General features: G+C 38.0%; 1 protein-coding gene across 4 annotated transcripts in view; it reads right to left on the bottom strand.

The window, feature by feature from the left end:
• Positions 1-12,786, bottom strand: part of SEC24C (SEC24 homolog C, COPII coat complex component) — a 34,185-nt gene that overhangs the window by 3,087 nt on the left and 18,312 nt on the right. For all 4 annotated transcript variants that reach the window (XM_042817890.1, XM_042817893.1, XM_042817892.1 and 1 more), the window contains 12 exons: positions 12,395-12,506; positions 11,069-11,196; positions 8,270-8,408; positions 6,674-6,789; positions 5,489-5,613; positions 5,046-5,237; positions 3,934-4,027; positions 2,439-2,555; positions 1,800-1,970; positions 1,348-1,444; positions 908-1,053; positions 299-437 (listed from right to left, as the gene is read on the bottom strand). In XM_042817890.1, the coding sequence (XP_042673824.1) occupies positions 299-437; positions 908-1,053; positions 1,348-1,444; positions 1,800-1,970; positions 2,439-2,555; positions 3,934-4,027; positions 5,046-5,237; positions 5,489-5,613; positions 6,674-6,789; positions 8,270-8,408; positions 11,069-11,196; positions 12,395-12,506 (1,576 nt within the window). The remainder of the gene's footprint in view (positions 1-298; positions 438-907; positions 1,054-1,347; positions 1,445-1,799; positions 1,971-2,438; positions 2,556-3,933; positions 4,028-5,045; positions 5,238-5,488; positions 5,614-6,673; positions 6,790-8,269; positions 8,409-11,068; positions 11,197-12,394; positions 12,507-12,786) is intronic.

Raw genomic sequence — 12,786 nt, 5'->3', positions numbered from 1 at the left:
TTGAAGCATATTTTTGGACAAATGGTCCAAAAATAAACAACTATGAATTCAGACAGCTTTCAATACAAAGCTCTAAAAATATAGGTAACAAGTTGTAGGATAAGGCTACACCTTCTACTTGAAACTCTTGTCCTAAGCAACAATATTATCTTCACAGCTTTGTGCTCTTTCTCCTAAGTGGCTGAAGTATGAAGATTGCTCCCTGACACTTGATTCACAAAGACTGAACAGGTGTCACTGAATGACAATCTGAACGGCAGTTAAGGCTTAGGACTCTTGTTAACATATCTATTCTTACCATATTTAGCCAAGTAATTTATAAGTGTGTCTGTCTCGCAGTTTCGATAGAGGTCAGCAAGCTGTGTACAACAGTTCAGTGAGAGGTTGTGAATCCGAAGTCGCCGCTGCCCTGCACAGCTTGTATATAGCAGAGCACACTGTATGAGACAAAAACACCAGGGTATAGGAAAATGAGACACTGTTACAATAAGCTAGGCAGGGCTTGAGCATACTTCTTTAAAAATTAAGACTCAGATGCTTTAACAAGCAAGAAAATTATGTAGAGGATTTGCACAATAAACTAAAAGCATCTGCTAAGTATCAGCATCAACGAAAGATAACAAGTGGCAAGCATTTTTAATCATAGAAACTTGTCTTGGAAAATAGTCTGTGGATTGAAGCTTTTGAGGCCATCCTAAGGCCATATATCCTGAAAATTTAGGGCAACATTAATGGACAGAAACAATGAACAGTTCCTTGAGGGAATGTCAGTTTCAAGGCAACAGTCGTCCTCTTCAATTGGCACACTACCAACTTAGGCTTTGGTTCTGGCCTTGGCACACTTCTGATAAGAATTCTGAATTAGTTCCCATCCTTTTTCTAGAAAGCCTTCTGCCCTCCACCTCACCTGGAGGAGCGCACCACTGTCTTCACTCAGTTTGTCATCATGCTTGAATTCAACTGTGATTGTTTTGTCACAGTCCAAGCCTGCCATCTCCACATCAGTTGTGTTGCTCATATAAAAAGCTCCAAAAAAGTCAGTTGCTCGAATGCCTACAAAAGGAGGATACAAAGAAGTATATAAATAAGTTGTACTTTTCAGCAGAATAACAAGACAGCCTCTGGAATCCTGAAAATCCCATCATCAGGAAAACAACAAATTATCTCAAGAGACTTCAGCAGGAATCTTTTTTCAGTCTTTACAAAACGTTAAAATGACAAAGCTTTAAGAGAACTTTTTGCATGGCATAGTCTCAGAAAGTCTTAAATAAGGGCAAAAACTGTTACTTCCCATATGGTATGCTTTAAGTGGTTAATTTATTAAAACTTACTCATGCTAACACCCACCTGTGCTTGTACGTACTCTCATCACAGCATCAAACCCCACTTCTTTCTGGACATCTCTTCTTAAGTCATTCAGGAACCTATCTTGGTCTGTCTCAAGCTACAACATGATAAATAATTCAAGTTTCACCATAAATCAGAGCTGCTACACAAACTACAAAGTAATTTTTAAAAAGGCATCACTGCAGGAGTACTTGGAAAAAAAAAAAACAAACAGTCAGCACGTTGTGCTTAGTGCCCTACTGCTATATTATCATGCTAGAAGTTAACAGAATAACTTGTTGTTCTTCATACATTCTTTGTGTAAAGGCAAAGCTAACAATCTTTTGGCAAGACTCCTGCACCACTTTGGAGATAAAGTGTTACTTCAATTTCTTCTTCACTATGGTTTACACCACAAAGAACAGTAACTTCTATTCAGACCAAGTATCAGTCTGATTCAACAGGACTCTTACCTGGAAATACGCATACTTATAAATGGAGCCTCCTGTCTGATAAGTTACTACACCCAATGTTGCCACATCCAAATACTGGTTTGGAAACAGGAACAGATCCACACAACAGCCCTGGGCTACACAGTCCTTGGCCAAATTGTTGTAGAAGCTTGTCTGAGGTTGAAACAAAGTCTAAGAAAATAAGTCAGAGACAATACAAAAAGTTTATGGTTAAAGAAAAAGAAAAGTATATGGGGTGGGGGTTATAATCACAATCAAAACAATCTTATGCTAAGTCTCACTTAAGGAAACTCAGAGTTATATGAAAGTCTTCCTAAGTCTGCCTTCGAAAAACAATGAAATGTCATGAAAATTACTTCACACGTTGCTTTAATCCTGAATTCTGTTCACTTTAACACACCTATAGTATTTTATCCTGTACAATAAACTAGGACATACCTTTTCTTCTTGTACCAGAGCTGTCTACATATCTCTGATTGAGAGCAGAAGATAAAAGCAGAATGTAGAAAGATAATAGCTTTGATGGTTACATTATATGCTAGCCCCTTCTCATTCTTTCAATGAGATGTCAGGTTAATTTTATCCCATGTAAAGTACAATGTAGAACTGTACCATAAGCATCATGCAAGTCATTGTTACCTTCTCCTTATCTGTGTTGATCAGTTTCTTATCATCTCTGTTCTTTAACTTCCCTGGGGCCTCTGCAATGGGCAGAGAGGTGTGGAAAATGAAGAGCTTGCCAGCACACTCAGCTGCCTGTAGAAGAGAGGGGGTAAAGCTGCTCAGGTTAGAAACATTTAATAAAATTCTTCAGGGAAAATGTGATTCAAGGACACGCATACAAGCATCTTTGTTGCTTCATTTCTTTATGTAAGGAACTAAACATGCATCAGACACAGATTCAGTAATTACTTGGTTATATCAGTAATACCTAACACTGGGAGCACAGATTCCTGATCAGTTACAGAAAATGAAGTTTCCGTTCCTCTGAACCTGTGCTAGATCGCTGGTAGGGAGAAAAGAACTAGCTACAGGATGACAAGGAAATCTTAATATTCTAAAGCAGCTAAAAAAGGTTTTGCACAAGTGAGTTAGATTGGTTTATTCTGATTTACAGCTGCTGAGCTTGTAGAATTAGAAAAGTCACAGAATCACAGAATCATAGGGGTTGGAAAGGACCTCCAGAGATCATTGAGTCCAACCCCTCTGGTAAAGCAGGTCCCCTACACCAGGTCACACAAGTAGGTGTTCAGGAAGGGTCTTGAGTATCTCCAGAGAAGGAGACTCCACCACCTCCCTGGGCAGCCTGTTCCAGTGGACAGTCATAGAAATGGTAAAGGACTTTGTAATCTGACTTTCGAGAAATCCTTAATTTTAAATAAATTCATTTTAAATAAGCCTATATGAACATTAGCAGTTTTTAGCAGATTATTTGCTCTGCCAAATTCAGTATGCGAGAATTCAACTGGTAGTTAGAATTGTATCTTGACTGAAGGACTGCCACCAAATTTAAGCATAGGGGATACTTCTAAGAACATTCCTGACAGACAAATAAAGCTATAAGAACAGATCTGGGGAAAATCATACAGGAAATTAACTTGATCAGTACACACAAGTCTGAGTTAAATCACACATGCAGTCACCTAGTACTGGAATGGAAGAGTTTTGGAAAAGTCTTCTGGGTTAACACATTGGTATGGGTAACTTAATAGATTGCTTCCTTTCCTTTAACTAAAGATTATATTTCAAGCACAGCATTAGAAAGATACCACACTACAGAATGCCTAAATAAGACATGATAGAGTTCAGCACTGGGTTTTAATGCTGGAAGGACGGGGTTTTTTATGGTAGGTTCTAGAAACTGCTCAGAGCAAAAATGCAGCCAGGTCACCAAGGTTAAGTCACATTTCTTGTGCTTTGTGCAAAAATGCTTTATGAAAATAAGCAAAAAAAAGAGCCACCTACACAGAACTGGAAGTACATATACCTTCTTTAGCAGCCAAGTACTCCCTACACGTACCAAGTCTATCAACAGCAAGAAGACTCAGAAAAAACTTCAGATTTTTCTTAGAAGTGTATGAACATGAACTTCAGAGTAGTGAAAACAATTTGCCATGACAACACATTTACTAACCTTCAGTGCTTCCAGCCCTGCTTGGATCACAGGTCCAAAAACAGTTTCTGTTTCTCTTGTGTCTGCAAACATTTCTGGAATCTGGTCCAGCAAGCTAACAAAAAACAAAAGGAAAAATTCAGGAAGATTAAATTTAAATGGTAAAGCCACATAGAGATGCTGTTGGTGAACTACTAGACTAGGTGGCTTAAACAAGTGTCCCTAACAATATATGAAGTATGTGTAAGTCTATATACATAATCACTTATTCTCCCTAGTATTTGGCATGTCACTAGTTTGCTGTGGAAAAGAACTCATGCTTTGTCATCCCTTACTGACTTTCTCAGCAGCTTCAGCTGATGCCTATATCAACAACTCCTCTGTATTTTGCTTTTTTAATATACTCCAATGTATACTGCTAAATAAACTCTTAAGAAAGCCTACCAATACTTTGCACCTCTTTGCCAAAATCTGCGTGCTACTGAAAGATTAACTGGTTTAATGGACAGCTTTGTATTTGTTCTTGTTAATGCACTACAAATATACAGCTATAATTTATATTAAAAAAAAAAACCCAGAACAACAAAACATGCACTGTCTAGTTCCCAAAACCAATTTAACAACACATCATGGTTTAATTAATATTAGTTTGCTAAAGTTTTGTCAATTTCCTATTCTTCCCTTGTAAATTTCATTTTCTCTATTCTGCTCATTTAATTTTCTCCAGAGAACTAAAGTTGGAAATATCTGTTGTCTTACTTTACAGTTACTCAGGCAACTGCCTTAAAGACAATGATTCAGTATTCTTATAAATTACACTCTGTATCACATTAGTTGTGTTTTTTGTTTTTTTTTCTTTTAAGTTTGCTTGTTCACCCATAAAGACCCACCTGCCCCAAATTCCATTATATGCACCCACTGTCAAGCTGGACTACAAGCCAAATACACTCTTAAAGAATTGTCCTGTTTTGTCCTGCAAGTTTAATCTGAAACAGTATACAAAGCTAATATATAGAGTGATTTCTAGGTGTATAACAGGACAAAGAAACAGTGAACATTACACTTTTAAACGCAATGCCTGAATCTATCAAACTAGACATTTCCTACACACATCATAACTCAATTTAAGTTACCTGGCAATAACTGTCCTGGACTCATTCACATTCACCAGAAAGCCATCGAGGAGTGGCACAAACATGTCTGCCACATCTGAGACAACCATCATTTGTGGCTGTGCCAACGAGCTCTTCACGTTGTAGAAGTGTAATACTTTGTTGTAAGTGACAAAGCCTACTCGAATGGCCGATTCCTCCATGTTGCCTTCCCTGTGAGAGACACACATCACATCTAAGTAGACGGTGAGTGAAATCATTATACAGGATAAGTAATCATTATTTATACAGCACAGTAAGGGATAAGGGAAAAATGAAAGGAAGGAAATCTGTTACAGCTAGAAAGTACTCGAAGATGTCCTGCTTGATCTCATTGTGAAAATAAGCTTCATAGGCTTTTTTCCAAGGGAGAAAGTAAGTTTCCTCCATTTGGACTGGATACAACAATTTACAATGTACCTTACCTGGGCAGATAATCTAGGATTGACTTTAATTCTTCACATATTAGTCTCACTAAGCCACTCTTCACAGCATTGTAAGACACATCAATCATGAAAATGAAAGCAGGTGGACTGGGAAACTTGTTATTCTGTGGAAGAGGGGGAAAGAAATCACATTAAGTTCATCTAATAGCTCTGTAACATGAACAAATGAATGCTGGCCCAAACTCTAATAACTTTCATGTATATTCCACCCATGAAAAGCAATTGTTTCTTCAGATCACTTTCCATCCGTGTCCAACTAACAAAGTTGGGTAAGCACTCTACGCTTGAAACAGATCAGTGTTACATGTCCCTGACAGATTTTGTTCTGTGAACAGCAGCATAACCACAACTCAGGACAGACAGTGAAAGTAGAGTGTGACATCTCCTGTAGTTTAAGACCCTGGAATTTGTCTAGGACTTGCTCTAGATGATTTCTTCAATACAGAGCAAAACATTTTCCTCCAGGAGCTGCAACCTTTCCCTTCTACTTATATATCAAGCCTACTTTGGGAAAAGAACAGCTTTCTGAAGTCTGTAGATCATATTGAAAGGAAAGCACATAGAAAAAAAGGAAACCAGAATTTTCAGAAGAGCCAGGAAGACCACATCTCATTTGACTTAAAAATGTATCCTAAGCTGTTAATTGCAACATAATGGATTTTCCTTTCACTAAACCTGAAGCATCAGAAGGTAACTAGTGTAGAATTGCAACATTTAGGTATCTATTTTTCTAAGTTGCTTTAACATGCACTGCACAGATGTCACCCTCAGAAGTTAGTTAGGATTTAAGTCTTCAATCAAAAGTGAGATAGCTCTAATAATACGTATTTCCATTCTATTCTTGTGTTTTTAACAACTATGGCAGTAGCTGAAATTTAATTTCAACAGGTAAAGGTCATTTTCCATACCAAGTGGCACATCATATCATCACTATTACTGCATTCTTCTTGAACCTCTTTTACCTTCTCCTTGTGCCCCAAAAAAATAGAGACACTTTCTCCTGCAGAATTGCTATGGTGACAAAACATATCCCAGCTGTAAGTGGTTATATAGCTCCAGAAGAGAATGACAGAGGCAGCTATAACAAAATACTATTACAGTCATGGAAAAGTTGCTTTATATTTAAAAGCAAAACAAAAATACAGTAATAAACACATACTGTACCTTGCAGTAGTCAACTGTTGCCAGAAACTCATATGAACCCAGTGATAACTCAGGTCGATCATAGAAATCTACTCGCTTTCCAGTATGATCCAAATGCTGGAAGTAGTGAGCTGGCACTGGGGGAAAAAAAGCAACTTCAGAGATGTGACCATGATAAACACTGCTGCTAGAGAGCTAATGTGACAACAGCTGGTTCAGATGAAACTTCAGGAAAACTAGCTAGTTTGCAAGCATTACAAGAATCACTGCTCCAATTAAGAATGTCATTAAATCCAACAGATACAGATGAACTGCTTCTAGTTTGTCTTATGCACAAACTGGCATGCTGTATAGTCACCACTGTGCTTTTCTTTAATCTCCTTTACATTCTCATTTTGCATTTCATATCAGAAAGATCATTGCAACATGCTCTTTGGATTTTTCTGAAGGATTTAGTCCAAAGGAAAAAATACCAGTCTTGTAAAAGCAGTAAAGAATGACTTGCAATAGAATCTGATGCAAACTGTAGGCTTCAATATTACTGATTCTGTTTAGGCACACCAAAAACTGAGCCACTCCTTTTGCTATGAGTTACTCAAACCACTCAAAATTTCATCAGTTCAAAACAAAGTGATACCATTAAAACTGTGTATATATAAAAAAAGAGATCACTCTCTACTCTCCAAGTATACACTCAGTACAAGCTGATTTTTTTTTTTTTTTAATGCTGAAAATAGGGATTGTTCTGAAGTATTAGGTACAACTACATTATACTTCCACAGCATTTCTTTCATTGGCTGCCTCTGAGCTTCCTTCCCTTTTCTACAGCTGCTCAGTTGTTGCAGGTACAGCCATTCTTAAAGCTGCTGAGTGCACAGTGTCAGAGAATGCACATGGGCTATGAAAAATCACCATAAAAGTTTCTCTTGTTTGTTTCTTAAACCAGCCATTTCCAGCCTCAGCCAACTTCCTATTTTGGTTTGCCATGGACATGTTATGCAGAGTAACTGAGGTGATGAGAACAAAAGCCAGCAGTGCTACCAAACGAAACCCTCAAAATCAATGCTGCTGCACCCTGCATTTCCACTGTCCACACAAAACAAACCCACAGATGCCAGCCCACAAACAGCACACAGCCGCTTCTGCTTAAGAGGGAACGTGCTTTATATTGATTTAGAACAACAACAAATACTGACTGGCATATACTGAACACTCCTATCCAGCCACAGCAGATCTACCTGCAATCTCACCTCCAGATAGTGTCCAAAGAGGCTTTGCAAGAAAAAAAATCCTAATTCATGCTACTGTCTGAAGGTTAATCTCAGTACCACAAATAATTTCTCAAAACGCTATACATCATGCAACAAGTATTTCATGTTCCAAAGTTGCAGCAATAATGCTGCAACGAATAAGCACCTACTTAATTTGAGCATCATTTCTGAACTGAATATTGAACTTTTTTTAGGGGGGGGGGAGTTGGTGGTTGTTTTCCCAAAAGTAGATATGCTAAAGCACAGCATACATTATAAATCACTGTAACACAATTAAGATTCATCGCTTTGAATCTTGTTCAAAGATCAACAGTGCCCAGAGTCTGGTTTTCAGAAGAAACCTTACCCTCAGTGACACAGCTGCAGAAACAGCACTGGAACCTCCTTCCGCCCTCAATAAACTGCATAAAAGGGCACATGTAGGCCTTGCACCTATTGCATCGGACAGGACCAGATTCTCCATGGTCCACCAAATAAGGAAGGGTCTGTGCAAGCAGGGAAAACAAAAAGAAAGGTCATATGATTACAAATAAAATTGACCACACATACTGCAGAGCTTAAGACAATTTCCCTGTACATTGTACAGGATTTAGCATTTCAGCAGCTGTGGGAGAGAACACAGAGGAAGCCTGAACAAGTATTTCAAAAATGTTTTTCAACTCAATCTCTCAACACAGCAGTTCCCTTGTGGGCTGCAGTCACTAATGGGCTATCCTACTTTGACACAAACAAGTACTGCTGCATGGTCCTGCACTACCTTATATAGTAGCTTGCTTGAAGAGCAGGAGTGCCACACTCACAGCATGAATGGATCTCAGATGAACACAGAAGACTGAAGTTATGCAAATAACAGCTGTGATAACATCACAGGAGTAAGCACAATTTTATTTTATTTTTTACTTCTTGTTTTTTAAAAATAATTCTCTACCTCTTATATTTCCCCTTCACAAAGAGCAAGATTAAAGAAGTAGAAGTCAGTGATTGCATTCCACATATTTAAGAATTTAAAGCATCTAAACTAACTTCAAAACTCTAAACTGATCACATTGATTCTTGAAGATCACCATGAATTGAAGCATATCTGTCAGTTTTGCTTGCCCTGACCCCATTATATAGCAAGTCCTTTAAAACTGCTGTGTAGCAAACCATTTTTAAACCATCACTGACAAAACAATCTGTTTTGACACAAACATGTTAAGATGTTTGGCAACCTGTGCAGCTTCTCAGTCACAGAATGAGGAAGACTCCCTGTAGAATGATTAATAAATTTTGGAAGCTATGATCTGTATTCACAGTTTACCATACCTTTCAAAATAATCAAGAATCTAGCACAGTAGGTGTAACTGCTTACTTTTAACTTACATGACACTAACGGTGTCCCAATTTACATTCTTTCAGTCTCCCTAAACCTCTCACTGTTCTTGTACAAGAACATATTTTATGAGCATGAGTCAAACAAACAACACAAGCACTTTCTTCCTCTTCATGACACAGACCCTGCTCTCATTCAACTCCAGGGGTCGTTTATTGATGATACAATGGCTCTGTGACCAGTTTCCCAGATCCTACCCAGGCTGACCTCCTCAGAGGAAACCAGATTTCAAGTTTTATTATTGCCAGCAATGTTGGTATTGCGCTTCCAAAGCCTTTTCTTCAGCCTCTGTCCACCCAAAAATGCAAGGGTGCTGTAAACATGTCTTACTCTATATAACTTGTTATTAACCACTTATTCCCAGAAGGCAGAGTTTCTTCTTATGGAGTCTTAAGATTTGCTATGTAAACTGTGCATTAGCACAGGACAAAGGCTGTGTAATTTCACAATCAGGTCCTGTATTTTGCAGATCCTAGATTTATCCAAACACTGCATTCTCACCAGTCTTACGTATCCTCTCACTACTGATACGTTAAGCTTTAGCTTTCTTTACAGTCTTACTCCTCTGAACAGCTGAGCCTTCATGCGTCATAACGGCCCCCTTCACAGGGAGCTTGCCCTTGTCATAAATAACTTTCCAGTGATGGAAGCTAACCAGTCTCCAGAACAATTTTCTGATCCTAGATGAGTTTTTTTTCCCCTGGGTATCAGAAGTGTTTGTCCAAAGCCTAAATACACCATAGAGCTGTTAAGCAGTGGTTTGTAACTAAAAGGAGCACAAGAGGTGAATGCCATCCTGTTGGAGAAACCTGCAGGCACAACAAGACAGCATTCACTTCTTGTGCTCCTTTTAAACCTCATTGAAATGCAGGCATTAATTTCACAATTCAGCTTTATCACAAATCAATTTTCAAAATCTAAATAACAGTTTAGGAAGATTAATAAAATGAAATAATCCCTACCCTTAAACTCCAGAGGACATTCCTTGCCTTAGGAGATGCTAAAGTTAAGTTTAACAAGGCACAGAATACTGCAAATTTAGATTAAAACTTCACAAGTTTATTTATTTGTCTTTATGTCACTGCCCTAAGTAAGCTAATGCTACACAGTAACCACAGTATTTGTAATATTTTTAATACAGTTTCTAGCTCCAATATTGTTGGAGCTTTTATCTCCCCAGATGGAGTGGGTAGAAGAGGTAACCAGTCACTTATTACAGCTAGAAGAAAGGGCTGCACAGAATGAATGCAGAAATTCAAGCACAGTTCAGCAGAACCCGGTGCTCAGTCTTGCACTGTCAATTAATCCACACAGTGCTGTGCATGTACACAACATTAGCTTAATGAGTGCTACTTGATACACTCTCATCCAATTCCACAACTTGATACCCCAGGCAACACTTAATGTCAGTGATTAGTAACAATCTAAATATCACAGGCCAGGAAAGAAATTGAAATAATTGCAAGTGCATGCATTTGTTAACATCCTAGCATTCTGGTCATTTGGTCAGAGTAATGCTTGACACTTACTATAAAAAAAAAAAATAGCAGAAATTAGCATGGCAATCAAAACACTAAACATTTTGAACACAACACTTTTCTGCTTCTCTATTGCATATTTACAGAACAAGCAACATCTACCCAGCTCTCCTTACTTAAACACATCTACTGCTGAAATTTAAACAAGGCATCTGTTAAACGTGAACAAGGAACGACACTCCCCTGACAAGTTCAGACAGCATACAGTACATGTGTAACTGCATACAGCTCTCACCTCCTCTGGGGGTAGAGTAGCAAGCGGCTTTATGACAGCAGCTAGAGGAACCTGGGACTGTTTGGCCATATCTGAGGTGCAGGGAATATTGTAAGATGTGCATCGTATATAGCGGGGGCTTGCGTTACCTGGAGAACAAAGGAACAAATCCTGACAAATTTCAGAACAAGTTTATATTCAAGAACAGAAATCAAGATAGCTTCAGCTGTGCTGAAGACTATTTCTCTATAAATGGAATTTGATCCTCAAAATACATAATACTTTGCTTCAATAAATATTTCTGCTGTGATCATCATTTTGCACGTGCAAATTTCTGGTTTCTCAGCTTCACTTAGTTGGTCACAGGATATCTTGATGACCATCAGTGTGCTTTGAGATTCATTTATATCAAGTACACTTTAAGATTGTACTTGAGGCTTTAAAATACAGATGATACTCTGCAAAAAACATCTATTAGAAAACACTGGACTGAGTGAACAGAGGATCATACATCTTCATTAAAGCTTTGACAAAAGGAAGGAGACAACATCCCTATTTTCCTTTGATAAAAAGAAATAAAACACAGTTCCTAGTTTCATATGCAACTGCATATTTTAATGTTATGTACTTAAATCCCACATGAAATTCATTCTTTACCGATTCTTGTGCAGTGAAATTTCACATTACAAACAAGCAGGTGGACACAGACACATGCCCAGCAAACAAATTCACCCTTCTTTCTGCACTACAGAATCACCAAGTGAAAGAATGAATATCCTGACTTGGAAGGAAACCACAAGAATTACATAAACTTAATTCCATAATTACATAACACTCAATTCCAAACTGAATGCATCTTTATGATTAACACTGCATAATATAAGCCCCAAAAATCAAACCAAGCAAATTTGACTCCACCTAAGCCTCAAATTTAAACCTCTAAAAAAAATTACTGTTCCATTCTTTCTGCAGAGTAAATCACAGTATGGGCAAAAATCTCAACTCAGACATTCCTAATTTTTTTTTTTTCTTTTTTTTTTTCCCAAGTCCGGCTGAGAAGAGAAGCATCCAACCATAGAGTTGGACTCTGAAGTTTTAAGGGAGTTTAAAAACTCCAAAAAAGTGTAGGAAATAAAGTTGGAATATTCTTTCTCTATGAAATCCATGGACCAAATGACATCCCACTTATATGCTGTTTTCAGATGAATTCCAACAATATTGCTGGTAAATTTCAATTCTGAGCTATCATGATATATAGTTCCACAGAAAAAGCTTCACCTGCTGCTTATGCTGCTCCCAGGAACCTGCCCTGGGCAACATTTTTTGGCTGTGGATTGGTCATTTTACCTTGATCCTTGACCAGGAAATTGGTAGTAACGAGAGGTGGGACCTGCCCTCTCACTCCAGTGACAAATGGTTCTGATCCACGGTTACTTCTGTCATCTTCAATCACTTGGATCTACAATGGAACACACTGAATTAATCTTTGGAGTCTTGAATAACCAAAAATTTGCATCTGCAAGGCAGTGGAAAGGGAACCTGAGGCAAACGTCACTAGCTCTAAAAAAGTAACAAGTCTAAAGCAAATAAGTTTTACCAAGCAGTCACCTCTCAGCTGGATTTCAGATAATATTGAATGACTAACAAATAACATTGAAGTTACACAATTTTCCCAAGTATTTTGAACAGTAGTATACTTCGTGTGCTATGATCTGATCTGAACTCAAGAAAGAAATTTA

This window comes from Centrocercus urophasianus, unplaced genomic scaffold (genome assembly GCF_019232065.1).
Source record: "Centrocercus urophasianus isolate 14NV4802_14NV808 unplaced genomic scaffold, USGS_Curo_1.0 seq_17, whole genome shotgun sequence".
Classification (NCBI taxonomy): Eukaryota; Metazoa; Chordata; class Aves; order Galliformes; family Phasianidae; genus Centrocercus; species Centrocercus urophasianus.
This window is presented reverse-complemented; position numbering and strand designations above follow the sequence as displayed.